General features: G+C 46.9%; 1 protein-coding gene across 1 annotated transcript in view; it reads left to right on the forward strand.

Annotated features, from left to right (window-relative positions):
• The window catches only part of LOC128852369 (collagen alpha-1(VII) chain-like), a 134,886-nt gene that overhangs the window by 34,122 nt on the left and 84,398 nt on the right, over positions 1–16,366 (forward strand). The window contains 9 exon segments of the mRNA XM_054068800.1: positions 1,884–2,012; positions 2,298–2,447; positions 3,291–3,428; positions 3,881–4,027; positions 5,843–5,962; positions 10,355–10,501; positions 10,654–10,857; positions 11,590–11,729; positions 14,223–14,346. Coding sequence (XP_053924775.1) covers positions 1,884–2,012; positions 2,298–2,447; positions 3,291–3,428; positions 3,881–4,027; positions 5,843–5,962; positions 10,355–10,501; positions 10,654–10,857; positions 11,590–11,729; positions 14,223–14,346 — 1,299 coding nt within the window.

Consider the following 16,366-nt stretch of genomic DNA (forward strand, 5'->3'; position numbering starts at 1 on the left):
GTCATTCAAGTATCTGCCACAGCACACAACGTTTGTGTGGTCAGTTCAACCTTGTGTATTCCTATGAAGGCCTTATATTTTGAATACCTCCAGGGATGAGGACTCCACCACTTCCCTAGGCAGCCTCTTCCAGGGCTTCACCACTCTTTCAGTAAAGAAATTTTTCATAATATCCAGTCTGAACCTCCCTTGGCACAACTTGAGGCCCTGCTCCTCTTGTCCTGTCACTTGTTACTCAGGAGAAGACACCAGCATCCACCTCACTACAACCTCGGTTTAGGTAGTTTTAGAGAGCAATAAGGTTTCCCCTCAGCCTCCTCTTCTCTAGGGATGGGGACCTCCTGCATACTGTTGCCATCGCCTTCCTCATGTTGGGGCACCACGATGCTGGTCCTTTGCCCTCTCAACCAGCTCTGACTGGTAGGTGGGATCCCGAGTCTCAAAGGCCCTGGGTTTTCTGCCTGGGGTTCTTCTACTTCAAACTGGAGCCAATGTGCTATGCAGTCCATCTGTTAACCTGCTATGGGCTTTAGCCAAGCTTCAGATATTAAATGGTCGCTTGGGAACTGGGATTGTTTAGCCTGGAGAAAAGGAGGCTGAGGGGACACCTCATTGCTCTTTGCAACTACCTAAAAGGAGGTTGTAGCAAGATGGATGTTGGTCTTTTATCCCAAGTAACAAGTTATGTGATGAGAGAAAATGGCCTCAAGTTGCACCAGGGGAGGTTTAGGTTCGATATTCAGAAAAATTTCTTTACTGAAAGAGTGGTGAAGCCCTGGCAGAGGCTGCCCTGGGAGGTGGTGGAGTCCCCATCCTGGAGGGGTTCAAAAACTGTGCAGATGTGGTGCTTCAGATCATAGTTTAGTGAACGTGTTGGTATTGTGTTGATGGCTGGACTTGATGATCTTAGAGGTCTTTTCCAGCCCTAACGATTCTATTATTCTAATCTGCATTCACTGACCTTCTAGGCATCCCAAAATCCAGACCAATGGCCAAAGTCTGAAACACTAATAAACAGTCCATCTAGAAAAGAGACAAAGCGTGGGTAAACTCTCCTGTAGGGAGCCACAGGGAGACAAATGGGAGAGGAACATCCTAATGTGGTCCCTGCTGCGAAGGGCCATCCCCTAGATTCCTATAATCATAGAATCGTTAAGGTTGGAAAAGACTTCTAAGATCATCAAGTCTAACCATCATGAAGTCTAATGCTGCCTCAAAGAAGGAAGGACTCCAAAGGGCTGTGCTGGGAGGTCAGGTTGCCTAGGCAAGAGGCAGCAGATGTAAATTCCTTGTGTAAAATAAGGAAAGACAGTGGTCTAATTGATGGCCAGAGCTTGTCCTTCCATCACAACATTCAAGGTTGCTGCATCTTGCAGAGGGAAGGAAGCAGTGCTGAACGTGGTGGTCAGAAAGCAGAGGTGATGTTTGCACAGTGCCAAATGTGTCCTTGGAGAGGTTTATAAGTGGCAGAAATTGACTAGCAACCTTGGAATATAACATGGAAATAATGGGCTGACCTTTGTGAAGAAGGGTTGGGCACAGGCAAACACAGATGTCCAGCATCCATAGGAGCTGTGGGTGGATATTTGGGCAGTGTGCGAGGACCAGGTTGTGGATCGCATGACTCCCTCAATCCCTGTGCTGGGTTTGTAGAGATGCTCCCACCTGGATCTAGTACAGAATCCACTTGGTGCTAAGAGAAGTAGAATGTACACGTGACCCAGACTTCAAGCAGTGCAACCCAGTGTCTGTCCAGAGGAGGATGGTGAGACACTGAGGATAAGCATAGATACCAATTTTCACCCTTTTTATGTAATTTTAGCCTCATTATGTTAACAAGGAGCCCTGCTGGGCAGTAGTCTAATGTTGTCTTCACCTTGCAGCTCCTCTCGGCTACGTCTCCAATTTCAAGGTGACTTCCTACACTAGTACAAGCCTGTCTCTGGCATGGAGTGCCATGGCAGCTGCCACCAAATTCAAAGTCACCTGGAGCCCCATGGGAGCAGGCAAAGGTGAGCAGAGAAAGGGAGCAACATGCTCATTCCTGACACAGGCCCAATGCTATAGCAATGGGAGCCACTCTTCCAAACTTCTGGTCTACTTCCTGAGGTAGGAAAGAGAGTCACGAAACATGGTCCTTGCCCTGCACCCATTGGCATGGCTCCATCCCTGTTTGTATTCATCTTTATGAAGGTAATCCCCAAAGCTCTGAAGCAAGGAATCGCTCTTTCCTTTACAGAAGATGCCACCAACCTCACTGGTGAGTTGCAGGCTCTGAAGTATCCCTTCTTTTACAGAAAAACAGGTTGCCAAGACTCAGTACCTGGCCAGTAGGGTGTTGGCTTGCCGGATCGACCACTTACTGCCCAATACCCTGTATAAAGTCAGTGTCCGGGCCATCTTCAACAAGACCGAAGGGCCAGAGGTGACCTTGACCCACTACACAGGTATGTGTGGTGGAAGAACCCTTTTAACGCTGGGAAGTGAAGGCTGGATTCATGGTGCTGTGCATTGAACGTTGATGGTGGAGTGAGGCAAGTAGCCCTCATACCTGTTAGCAAGAATCCATGGCTATTCCCATGGGTGGAAGTGGGCATGGCACATCCTTCTGGCATGATAAATAGGTTTGGTATAGGTAGGCAGCCCTGCTCGTATTAACATGCCTCCCAGTCTTATTTATCCACAGCCATCTCGGGAAGGTAGGAGCCTCTCTGCAGGCACCACTCAGGGTCAACGCACCAGCATGCCGTCTTGAGGTTTGCCATTCCTTCATTTGTGGCTCTGCCTCTTTAAAACTTGGGATCCTGAGTCCTTTCACTGTCTTTTTCACATGAGTTCTTCTAAACCACAGTTACCCACAGTGTTTGAAGATGCATCTAGGTGCTCTGTCCTCTCTTGGCCCCTCCTCGTGTCCCTGTGTTGTGTCACCAGAGTTTAGTGCAGGCAGTAAAAAATGCGGGTGAGATCTCTCAGCTTAAATGCACAGTGCTCCGCTCCGTGGATTCATTAGGAAATGCAGCCTGGCATCCCTGGATAATGCCTGGAAAGCAGATATTTCATAAATATCAACTACACTGGACACCTTTAAAGCTCAGCTTGACAGGGTGCTGCGCCATCTCATTTAAACTCTGTATCACCTAAAATAGTTGGACCAGATGATCCTAGATGTCCCTTCCAACTCGGCATTCTATGATACCCAAATCTTTCTTCAGTGCCATAGCTCAGAGCCATGAACACTGCGTAACTTGGGCTGTTATTTCAGATATCTCGTCCTGGTTAATTTTTTGCAGCATCTCCTGCAGACCCCAACCCCACCCAGATTGTTCAAGATCTGAGGATCACTGACGCTGGCGTAAATAGTTTGAAGCTGTCTTGGAAGAGGCTTCCTGGAGTAACGCATTATAAGATATCCTGGGTGCCAGTCAATGGTAAGCATCCTGCTCTCTTCGTGAGGTGTGCTATAAGGAAAGAACACAAGGAACCCTTAGAAAATAGGAGCTTGGCTCAACTCATTCCTTTTCCACTGTGATTGGAGTAGATGGGGGCTGTAATGTCTACAGGAGCAGATTGAAGCCTGTAACTGAGCCTAGTTTTAATTGCTAATGAAGATTACCCGTTGGATATAGGCATAGTTGGGATTTGGGAAGTCAGAGAAACTGTTCCCTACCAGCAGTGTATGTGATGCCTTTGTGACCCCATCTCTCACCTGCCCATGCCTTGGTTTCCCCATATGCAAAATAAGTACATGACACTCCTTCCTGGAGAGGTCCCATAAGATCTGTGAGAGGAATCTCACTTACTGCTGTAAAAATAATTGTTAATAGCAGTTACCGTGCCCTTTCCATGTAACATGGGGTTTTTTTTGCATGGCTTTTCCTAGGTGGCTTGGAAACCTCCCAGGTGGTTGCAGCAGAGACAGTCTCCTTCACAATCCCCAAACTGAAGGAGAGCACCACCTACACCATCCGCCTGTCTGCAATCATTGGGGAACAGGAAGGAAGCCCCATGCTCCTCACAGCCAAAACCTGTGAGTACAGAACCATTGGGTGAGGGCAACAGAATCTTCACTAAGAGCAATCTCTTTCTAGGGGCTCTTCCCTTTGCCGAGGGAAGTTGTGGCTGCCCCATCCCTGGAGGTGTTCAAGGCCAGGTTGGATGGGGCCTTGGGCAGCCTGATTTAGTGGGATGTCCCTGCCCATGGCAGGGTGGGTGGAAATAGGTGATCTTTAAGGTCCGTTCCAACCCACACTATTCTATGATTCTGTGATTCTATGACCTCAAGTGCACCAGGGGAGGTTTAGATTGGGTATTAAGAAAAATGTCTTTACTGAAGGAGTGGTGAAGCATTGGGAGAAGCTGCCCAGGGAAGTGGTGGAGTCCCCATTCCTGGAGGGGTTCAAAAAGCGTGTAGAATTGGTGCATAGGGACATGGTTTAAAAGACACTACAGTGTTGGGCTTACAGTTGATGATCTTAGAGATCTTTTCCAACCTTAACAATTCTATGATGGAAGGTGAGAATGGAAAAAGATCACTACCAGCTATTAGACACCGTACTACTACTCTGGTCCCACCAGCAAGCATGCCAGAAAACATGCATTAGTACTTTCTTCTTATTACTGAGAAACATTGGAGCTTTGCCTGTCTTCTCTTCCCGATAATCACTGTGAGGAGCTATTTTTGTGTCACATTATCTTGGAATTATCTCTTTGGTTACAACATCTTGACTGTTTCCAGTAAAGGCAAACACCGCTTATGACGCTGTGGCATCGTAGAACTTGATTGATCATGGGATGACTAGGCTGGAAAAGACCTTTGAGATCATCAAGCCCAAGCTTACCCATCCATTACTAAAACAGATTCCTAATGTGTCTTTTTAAACACCTCCAGGGATGGGGACTCAACCACCTCCCTGAGCAGCTTCTGCCAGTGCCTGAGAACCCTTTTGGTGGAGAAATTTTTCCTAATGTCCAACCTGAACCTGCCCTGGCACAACTTGAGGCCATTCTCTCTCATCCTATCACCTGTCGCTTGCGAGGAGAGGCCAACATCCACCTTGCTACAACCTCTTTTCAGGGAGTTGTAGCCAGTGTTGATGTCTCCCCTCAGTCTTCTCTTCCCCAGGCTAAAGAACCCGGGTCCCTCAGCCGCTCCTCGTAAGACTTGTTCTCCAGCCCCTTCACCAGCTTCATTGCTCTTCCCTGGACACACTCCAGCACCTCAGTATCTTTCTTGTAATGAGAGGCCCAGATGCTACAGAATAGAGAGGTTTGGAGATCAGGAAGTGTGGAGCCGGCACTGCGCTCTCAGGGAGCACTAGCATCTGCCACAAGTGAGAAGGCAATAATTTTATTGCTCATCTCAACAGGTCAAATTTCACAATCATTTTAGAGAAACACCCAGCAGGCCAGGCTGAAGATCTGCCAACACTTGTTTGCTAAAAGTCCACCAATTCCCACCAGCTGAGGATCTGATTGATCTAATTCAGCTTTCTGGAAAAGCCCTAAAGTGCTGCAGGGACTCCTTCTTCTCACCAGGAACATGGTCTTTAAGGAGGCAGGAGGTCTTCAAAGCTGTTTGAGGGCTAAGATGTGTTTCCTGGCACACACATATTTGCTCCCTGGGGTAGATATCATCTGAGAGATTCACCAGCAGTTGGAGCTGTGGACACGTGTAGCGGAGCTGTGCTTCATGCTCATCATTTCTGTCTGGACATTTGGCCTTTAATTTCAGTGGGGCTATGTCTTAAGCCTCTCAAAGGAAGCATCAACTTCCTTTCAGCTCGGGCAAACTCGCAGTGGTAGCTTGTCCCACCCTAAGCTTTGTCTCTTTCTTCTCTAACAGTGGATTTACCCAAAGTGACTGAGTTCACAGTGCAGGAGGCTGCGGAGACCAGCATTTTGTTGACTTGGATGACTGTTCCTGGGGCATCCACTTACCTGTTAACATGGCACTTGTCCTCAGGTAATGTTCTTCTGTTGGGGGAATGAACGATGCCTTGTAATTTCATCTCCTCCTCTGTGAGCCACCCTGTCACCCAAGGGGCTTTGAGCAGCCTTTATTGCCTGCTGTTTCCTTCAAGTGTCATGACTTGTGTCTCCAAGTGCTGCCCAATTTGAGCTGATGTAAATGATGCTGTCACTGATGACACCAACACTGTTCTTCCTTTAGACCCTTCTAGAGCCTGTTTAGCAGGAGAACAGTGGGCTGACTCTGGGAACTTCCATACATCATGCTCCTTCATCTCAGCTTCTTCATTTGGGTGAAAAAGAGGGGGAAAATGTGGAAGCTGGGCCACTGAGAAAGCTCACGAGATGACCTCTTTGACCACTGAGAAGTCCTTAGGGGAAGAAAAAGGAGGTGCGAAAATTGCTTAGAAAAAGAGCCTCCTGAAGGACATTATTGTAGAATCATAGAATGGTTTGGATTGAAAGGGACCATAAAGATCATGCATCATCACCCTCTACCCCTGCCACGTGCAGGAACACCTTGTACTGGATCGTGTTGCTCAAAGCTCCATCCAGCCTGGCTTTGAACACCTCCAGGGATAGGGCATCCATGACTTCTCTGGGCAACCTGTGCCAGTGTCTCACCACCCTCACAGGAAAAGGTTTCTTCCTAAGATCTCATCTAAATCTCCCCTCTTTCAGCTTAAAACCTTTCTGCCCCCCAACCTATACCTGCATTCTGTGATTAAGAGCCCCTCCCCAGCTTTTCTGGTGCTCCTTTCCGTACTGGAAGCTGCTCTAAGTTCTCCCTGGAGCATTCTCTTTTTCAGACTGAACAACTCTCTCAGCCTGTCCTTGGGTGGAATATGCTTCATCCCTCTGATCAGCTTTGTGGTCTCCTCTAACAGATCCAGAACTTTATGGACTCGCTCTAACAGATCCATGTCCTTTCTCTTCTGAGGACTCCAGAACTGAATGCAGGACTCCAGGTGGGGTCTCACAGAGCAGAATAGAGACAGAATTCTCTCCCTCACCCTGCTGTTCCCACTGCTTTGGATGGAGCCCATGATACGGTTGGCCTTCTGGGCTGCAAGTGCACATTGCCAGCTCGTGTTGAATTTCTCATCTGTCAGTACCACCAAGACCTTTTCAATCCATTCTCTGCCCAACCTGTATTTGTGCTTGGAATTGCCCCAACCCAGGTTTATGACCTTGCACTTGGCCTTGCTGAACTTCATGAGGTTCTCGCAGGCTTGCTTGTCCAGGTCCATCAGTGTCACTTCTTCTAGAGTCATTACCTGCCCATCAGGAACGGTTGCAGTGAACCTAAAAAAGGTTGGTTTTGTCATCCACCCAACCTTAATTCTTGTTTAAAAGCCTTGCTACATAGTAAATAGCTTTTAAAACTTTCTTAATACTCACTCACCCTTTCTAGTGTGTATTTCCTTTTCCAATTAATTTGGCCTTATGGGGTCTGCCCTTTTAAAGCACCAACTATATTCTTTTTCCCTGCAATGGCCTTAAACCTCATTGAATATAGCAACTTTCCTGTCATTGTTGCTTCAGCCACTACCTTTTTCTTGCCAGGGATCAGTTCATCTTCACAAGTCGATAAAGAAAACGGATCTGACACAATTCCCCTGTGCTCCCTGCAGTGCTTTTTGAGTTACCAGATCATCAGCTTTAATTTTTTTTAAATCCAAGGACGTTTTTGGTATTGGCAGCTTAAGACTCGCAGTGTGTGTCACTCAGGATGAAGTCTCCTGTGGTAGCATCACTTTTTTTGCTCTACATGTTATGCTAAGTGATTAGGGGACTGAACGTTTGGTTCTCTAGGGTGATTTAAGTGATCTAATGCAACTGTTCCCCTACTGTGCCACACTGTTAAAATATCGATCCATAAGTACTCAAAAATCATTGGTTTCAGAGTTGTCAGGAGCTCAGAAATGGATAATGCCATGTCTGACAGCCCCCCTGTGCCCTCGCTCAATCGATCCTTCTGAAATAGGTTTATAGCTATTGATTTCACATTCCAATCAGATGGATCTTGCCACCACATTTCAGTAGTACCAACGAGATCAAATTTCACTTGTGAGTAATTCCAGTTTCTCTTGTTTAATTATCCCGGCTGCCAACTTTGCTGTATAAAAGCAATTAAGAATTTTGACCTTATTTTTGTCTCTTCATGCCTTGATAAATTTTCTTCTCTGCAACTTGATTTCTTCTAAATGAGTACTCGTTCATTACCCATTTCCCTTGCCCTCCTTTAAGGTCATTTAATGCCTTCCTCCCAGCAGACTGACTCTAGCCAGCCTGCCCTGTAAAAGATTGGATCCCCCTCTACACACCTTGAGGTCATCCCAGCTGTAGACCTTCTCTGTCTGGTGTTGCACCAAACCCATGTATGTCAACAGGGCTCCATCCACAGCCAGTCTTTCCTTCCTATGTGACAGGAAGGACCTTGGAGAACTTGGTGAAACACTGGCACAGGTTGCCTGGGGAGGTAGTGCAGGCCCCATCCCCAGAAACATTCCAGGTCAGGTTGGTTTGGGGGCTGAGCAACCCGATCAAGTTAAAGATTTCCCTGCTCCTGCAGGGACTAGATGACCTGTAAAGACCCCTTCCAGCCCAAAGTATTCTCTGCTTCTAAGTTCATCCCTCTTCTCTCTTCTTTCAACCTTCTCTTGACTGTTCTTGGAGCACCAAAGTCATGGTTTTCTTCTCCGCTTAACTAATAGAAGCTTGTTTCATCTTGCATTTGCACCTTGAGCCTCACAGTCTCTTGTCCTTTGCAAAACATTGGCTTCTTTTCCCTGCCCATGGCAGAGGGGCGATTGGAACTGCATGATCCTTAAGGTCCCTTCCAACCCAAACTATTCTGTGATTCATCCTTCATAGAAAATTGTCCCCAGGAAAGGCCATCTTCCTTCTCCAAAGGTTGCAGACTTCTTCCTACACGTGCTTGCCAGTCTTGTGCTGGGCATCCCTGCCTGGGTATGATCCAGGTGCCTCCTACCTCAATCCACCTGCAAAGTCATCTTCCCATCCCAGATCATGTATGGTAACCATACACTGTTTCTCATTATGTAAAAGCCCCATCGAGTGGGGCGAAGTGTTTTAGTGCTACACGATGGCATAGCTGCAAATGGAAAAGTAGATGAACTTGCCTGTTTGAGGGTCTAGGCAGGCAGGGTTGGTGGTAGATCGCCATAAATATGTACTTCATCAGTGCTGTCAGCTTGTGTTTCATACAGTCAATCTCTTCAGACAAGGTAGGATGGCATCTAACCCAAGTGTTGTTATTTTGACTTGCCTACTCAGAAGGAGAGAATGGGTAGAAGAGTTTGATTCAAACTGCAAGAGGGGTTGTTTGTTTTAAAGGAGCAAACCTTCCTTCCAAAACTTTTTGGGGGAGTAATTGAGAACATTTAGTGATAATGAAACAGATTATTTACACCAGTTCAATTTATTTCCATAGCAAATGAGCTTTTAAATTTATTTTAAAGGGAAAATTCTCTTTCAGAATGAAAAATTCCTGCACCTGGGTCAGGGCAATCACAAGCAAAACTGCAGCTGGGCAGGGAATGGATTGAGAGCGGCCCTGAGAAGGACTTGGGGTTGTTGATAGATGAGATGTTCAATGTGAGCCAGCAGTGTGTGCTCACAGCCAAGAAAGCCAACCACATCCTGGGCTGTATCCAAAGCAGTGGGACCAGAAGGGCAAGGGAGGGGATTCTGTGCCTCTGCTCTGCTCTTGTGAGACCCCATCTGGAGTCCTGCGTTCAGTTCTGGAGTCCTCAGCACAGGAAGGACTTGGAGCCGTTGGAGCGAGCCCAGAGGAAATCACAAAGATAGTCAGAGGGCTGGAGCACCTCCCATAGAAGGACAGGCTGAGAGAGTTGGCGTTGTTCAACCTGGAGAAGAGAAGGCTCTGAGAAGAGAAGAGCAGAGCAGCCTTCCAGTACCTGAAGGGTCTACAGGAAAGCTGGGGAGAGGCTCTTAGCCAGGAAGTGCAGGGGTAGGACAAGGGGGAATTATTTTAATCTGAAAGAGGGGAGATTTGGTTTAGGTATTAGGAAGAATTTTTTTTTTATGAAGGTGGTGAGGCACAGGCACATGTTGCCTCTCTAAACACTTGTACATATTCCTACTTTCTTTCCCTGTCCATGTACTCAAGAAGTCCCTTATCAGACACAAACAACCTTATTTCAGCTGGCTTAGGACCTGACCAAGGCAGTTTGCAAACGCATCTTACTAAGAGCCTCTGCTCTGAAGCCATGGACTCATCTTGTCCGCAAGCTCCTGTTTGCCAAAGATGGTGTCACTAGAAAATGGGATGCTTTGGCCATGGGATTTATTTTGCGTTTCTCTGGCTTCCAGTCAATGCATTTTTCTTCCTTTTGCACAGCTACTGATGTTTCCCAGGAAATGTTACCAGCAGCTTCTAGATCATATCGAGTGACAGGACTGAGGTCCAAAAAAAAGTATTTGTTTTCTATAAGACCAGTCTTTGGAGACACGGAGGGACCAGAGACAACATTTCTTGGGCAAACAGGTATGAAGGCTGGAGTCTTCTTTTTCATTTTCACCTAGGCAGCTGCCACCGAGGCTAATTTCTTGGCTTCTCTACCCTTCTGATGCTTTGCTAGATAGTGGCATCATAACTAAAAGCAGTTCAATAAGCACCTTTTTCTTTGCCTCTTACAGTGGGACCTCACATAGATTCACCTGAGCCAGTTGCACCAGTGACTTCTACAGGATTGGATACGATGAGATCCCCATCCGTATCTCCTAGCAATGTGGGGACCACTCCACTTCCTCTGGCAACCACCACAAAGCTACCACCAACACCAGAGACTCCACGATCGACCACTGCAGAGTCTGCACAACACACAACTCTCCCTGGGCCAAGTGAGTGCGTATCTGTGTGTGATCTGATGACCACGTATCAGTAGGTCGAAACCACCAGGGATCATGGTCTTCCGTGATCTCAGGAGCCAAAACTAGACTTTATTCATGGAGCAGTGGGAGTGGACAATGTCAGGGAAAGGGAAGACATAAATCTCATAAAAAGCAGTGAAGTTCTCAGCACCACCCTGTGGGGTGAAGGTGCCTCCTTCTCACTCATTGGCACTTGACATCACAAGAGGTATTTGTGCTTGGGTTTATTTTGTTGCTCTGATACAAACAGGCTGAGAGAGTTGGGGTTGTTCAGCCTGCAGAAGAAAAGGTTCCAGGGGGACTACAGGAAAGCTGGGGAGGAGCTCTTTATCAGGGAGTGCAGAGACAGGATGAGCAGTGGTGGTGGTGGAGGGGGACGGAGGACAGGACGGATTTTAGGATGAAAGAGGGGAGATTAAGATTAGATTTTAGAAAGAAATATTTTTTCTGTGAGGGTGGTGAGGCACTGGCACGGTTTGCCCAGAAAAGTGGTGGCTGCCCCATCCCTGGAGGTGTTCAAGACCAGGTTGGATGGGGCCTTGAACAACCTGATCCAGTGGAAGGTGTCCCTGTCCATGGCAGGAGGGTTGGAACTGGATGATCTTAGGGTCCCTTCCAACCCAAACAGTTCTATGCTTCTATGAAACATGCTTCTGCTCCAGGACCCTCACAGCTTACGGAGATCCTCTCTTCCCTCTGCAGTCTGTGGCAAGTTCAAAGCCGACATTGGGTTCCTGGTGGACGAGTCCTCAAGTATTGGCCAGAGTAATTTCAATAAAGTGAAGGATTTCCTCTTCTGGATCGTTTCCTATTTCCCTAAGATTGGGCCTGAAGGAACTCAGGCAAGATTTCATTATTCTATTTCCTAAAGGTGTTTTCCTTCCAAGTGTTTGCCTTTTGTTCACCTCTGCAAGAACACTCTGCTCACTCACATGTTGTTGATCAGAAAGGCTAATGCTCTGCCCTTACATGTATGTGTCCGACAAAGATGTGACTATGTCTTCTAAATGTCATTTTACTTATTTGGATTTATTTCCATTTCTTGGTTATTTTTCCAAGTCTGAATCTGGACTAAATTAAATTCCAGACCTACTAAAATGCTGTCTGGGTTATGGAGCCCAGGAAAGTCACATGCATGGCCCACTCTTGGAACATGTTTTTGCCCACTTCCAAACTGCTAATGGTTAGAGATGGGGTCCCAGACAGGAGATGCAGAACATGCCAGCATCTGCATCCTCTAGACAAGCAGAGGACCAGACCCCAAGGACATGCTGTGAAACACCTCAAGGTATATCAGTTTCAAGGTGTTCTTAAGGTGTTCTACAGTGCTACAGACTAGGGGAAGAATGGCTAGAAAGCTGAGCAGAGGAGAAGTGGATGAAGTGCTTAGGGACATGGTTTAGGGAGTGTTAGGAATGGTTGGACTCGATGATCCAATGGGTCCTTTCCAACCGTGTGATTCTGTGATTCTGTGAAGGACCTGAGGGTCTTGGTTGACAGCCATCTGAACATGAGTCAGTAGTGTGCTCAGGTGGCCAAGAAGGCCAAAGGTATCTTGGCTTGTATCAAAACCGGTGTGACCAGCAGGTCCAGGGAGGTTATTCTCCCTCTGTACTCAGCACTGGTGAGACTGCACCTCAAATCCTGGGTTCAGTTCTGGTCCCCGCGCTCCAAGAAGGATGTTGAGGCTCTGGAGCGTGTCCAGAGAAGGGCAACGAAGCTGGTGAGGGGGCTGGAGAACAAGTCTTACGATGAGTGGCTGAGAGCTGGGGTTGTTTAGCCTGGAGAAGAGGAGGCTAAGGGGAGACCTTGTTGCTCTCTACAACTACCTGAAAGGATGTTGTAGAGAGGTGGGTGCTGGGCTCTTCTTCCAAGTGACAGGGGATAGGACAAGGGGGAATGGCCTCAAGCTGCGCAAGGGGAGGTTCAGCCTGGATACAGGAAAACATTTTTCACAGAAAGGGTCTTGGGGCCCGGGCAGAGGCTGCCCAGGTAGGTGGTGGAGTCCCCATCCCTGGAGGTATTTACAAGACGGGTAGACGAGGTTCTCAGGGCCATGGTTTAGTGGCAGATAGGAATGGTTGGACTTTATGATCCCAGAGGTCTTTTCCAACCTGGTGATTCTATGATTCTGTGATTCTAAGGGCAAGTGAAGCCTACAGCATTAAATTACAACTCAGCAAGGCCAATGGGAAGACACAGTAGATAATTTCTTATGGGTCATTTGTGTTTAATTAACGTAGTATTTGAGATAGCTTTTTGAAAGTGAGACATATATTGCCTACCCTCAGTGGATCAGAAACTGAGGAGCTTCTTGCACTCTTTGCTTGCAGGTAGTCTTGGAGGTTTAGGTATGTGGTGAAGTTACACTGGGTTAAAAATAATTATGGGGAAGTTAAGACTTTTTGATTTAGGTGGCTGTAGTATGAACTCCTTTTTCAGTCAACAAGGGTTTAAATCGGGAGGGAGGGGTGTTCCTGTGGGAGATGCTGCAGTCTGAGATGCTCCCAAGGCAGCTGTGAACTACCTTAGGTGCAACAGTCTCCCATCAGTCCTGTGCTGTATCCACCAGCCTGCATAGAAATCTCTGATGTCCTAGAGAGTCTGAAATAGTACCTTGCCCATTCAGCATTGGTGAGGTTACACCTCAAATCCTGGGCTCAGTTTTAGGCCCCTCACTACAAGAAAGTCAGTGAGGTCCTGGAGCTTGTCCAGAGAAGGAAACGGAGCTGCGGAAGGGGCTGGAGAACAAGTCTTATGGAGAGCAGCTGAGGGAACTGGGCTTGCTTAGCCTGGAGAAGAGAAGTCTGAGGGGAGGCATCATCACTGGCTACATGTCCCTGAAAGGAGGTTGTAGTGAGATGGGTCTCTTCTCCCAAGTGACAGGCAATAGGGTGAGAGGAAATGGCCTCAAGCTGCACCAGGGCAGGTTGAGATTGGACATCAGGAAAAATAACTTCACCGAAAGGGTTCTCAGGCACTGGCAGAAGCTGCTCGGGGAGGTGGTTGAGTCCCCATCCCTGGAGGTGTTTAAAAGACAGGCAGATGGAGGGATCTGGTTAGAAGTGTACAGGTACGGTTAGAGTTGATGATCTCAAAGGTCTTTCCAACCTAGCGATTCTATAATCCTTAAGCATATGGATTGTTCTCTGTGTGCCTGCCAACCTGACAGCCATTTTCTTCCTTGGTTTCAGTCTGCAGGAAACACCATCTCTTTCCACTCCTGTTGCACCACAACTAATTGTATTGTCTAACTTAAGGCAGTTTATTGAGTGATGGCATATTTGCTGTGTGCCTGAGCCCTTCACATTCTTCAACCCTCTTTTCTTTAACAGGTTGCTGTTGCTCAATACAGTGAAGAGCCCAGGGCAGCCTTCTACTTCAGCCATCACCGTGATCGCAACAGTGTCCTGAAAGCTATCAAAGAACTGAGCTATGCTGGAGGCAACACTAAAACAGGTGCGTATGGGTAAGCTGCACTCATGCGATAGACCTTCTCACCCAAGACAGAGGCTGAAGGCCAGGGAAAGTGTTTGTTTGAGTGTTTTGAACCCAGGGCTAGAAAGTTATGGCCCACGGTTCTTTAAAATTTGAGAACAGAGGATTGGATTTCAAGTCTTATGAGGAGTGGCTGAGGGAACTGGGATTGTTTAGCCTAGAGAAGAGGAGGTTGAGGAGAAACCTCATTGCTCTCTCTAGAATTACCTGAAAGAGCAAGGTGGGTTCTGGTCTCTTTTCCCAAGTTACAAGGGATAGGATGAGGGGAAATGTCCTCAAGTTGCACCAGGGGAAGTTTAGACTGGATGTTAAAAGAATTTTCTTTACTGAAAGAGCAGTAAATCACTGGAAGAGGCTGCCCAGGGAAGTACTGGAGTCTCCATCCCTGAAGATGTTCAAAAACCATGTAGATGTGGCACTTTGTTACATAGTTTAGTGGGCATGGTGATGTTGGGCTGATGGTGAGACTGGATGAGCTTAGAGGTCTTTTCCAACCTTACTGATTCTATGAATTTAGTTTTATTTACAAGGATGGTCTTTCCAACTAGCCTTGTGTCTGTTGTCTGTGTCCTAGTTTAACCATGGTTTTCTCTTTGTTATTTATAACCTTGCCTGCACTTGATGGAATTTTTTATACCTGGCTTGGAGGAACAGCCTGAAAACATTACATAAGACCAGTTGATGCTGAAGCGTCCTTATTGCCCACTGCATGCACATTTTAATCAGCAAATTCCGAGAGTTTATGTCTTGTTACCCTACCAATAAAACAATGTGCCCTGTCCTATTTTCAAGGTGTGTCATCACAAACTGTCCTTTGTTCCTCTCTGTTGTCAAACAGCACAGCTCCTCATTAGCTCAATGTCGCTGAAGTTCAGACACTTCTGTCCTATGTGGTTAAAAAGCTGAGAGACAGACAATACTTTCCACCTACTCATTCCCAGCTGGACAGTAGAGTATACTTGGTTCGTTAAGGGCACACGAAGAGTAATATTGAATTGAAGGTAGTTAAGACTAACTTTACCTATTTCAAATGGCCCAATTAATGTCTTGTCATCAGTCAACTTAAAGGCAAGCCTCAGCAGACCCATCTACGTTAATTGAAGATATATATCTCAGTGGTATTCACCAGGAACACAAAAAAATAGGGCTAATCCAACTACAAGAATTTCAATAGGACCGATTAGGGAAAGCAGGTGAGAAACTTCTCCAATTACAAGTTCTTAGGTAACTTTGCCTCTGCTTCTTCTTTTTATGGAGGTTTTGTCAATGGAAACATTTTACCCATCATAGGAATTTTCTCTTGCTCTCCCAAGACCCCACCTGAAGTCCTGTGTCCAGGTCTGGAATCCCCAACAAAGGAAGCATATGGAATTGTTGGAACATGTCCAGAGGAGGCCACAAAGATGTTCCGAGGGCTGGAGCACCTCCCATATGAGGGGAGGCTGAGAGAGTTGGAGTTGTTCAGTCTGGAGAAGAGAAGGCTCTGGGGAGGCCTTAAACTGGCCTTCCGGTACCTGAAGGGGCTACAAGAAAGGAGGGACTTTTTACAAGGGCCTGGAGTGACAGGATGATGAGGAATGGCTTTAAATGGGAAGAGGAAAGAGTTAGATTAGATATCAGGAAGAAATTCTTCCCAATGAGAGTGGTGAGGCACTGGCTCAGGTTGCTCAGGGAAGTTGTGGCTGCCCCATCCCTGGACATTTTCAAGGCCATGTTGGACAGGGCCTTGATCAGCCTGGTCCAGTGGGAGGTGTCCCTGCCCATGGCAGGGGGATTGGAACTGGATGATCTTTAAGGTCCCTTCCAACCCAACCCATTCTATGATCTTTCCAGACTGTTTTGGGGTTTCTTAACCATTTCAGTTTGGGAAGAGTTCTTTGTGAAATTTTCCTTGTCTTCCCAAAGAAAGATGGATATGGGATTTCAGGGGTAAGGGTGGGGTGGTTGTTCTAAAATGCAAGAAAAATGCTTCAAATCTCCT

The sequence above is a fragment of the Cuculus canorus genome, chromosome 1 (genome assembly GCF_017976375.1).
Source record: "Cuculus canorus isolate bCucCan1 chromosome 1, bCucCan1.pri, whole genome shotgun sequence".
NCBI classification, from domain to species: Eukaryota; Metazoa; Chordata; class Aves; order Cuculiformes; family Cuculidae; genus Cuculus; species Cuculus canorus.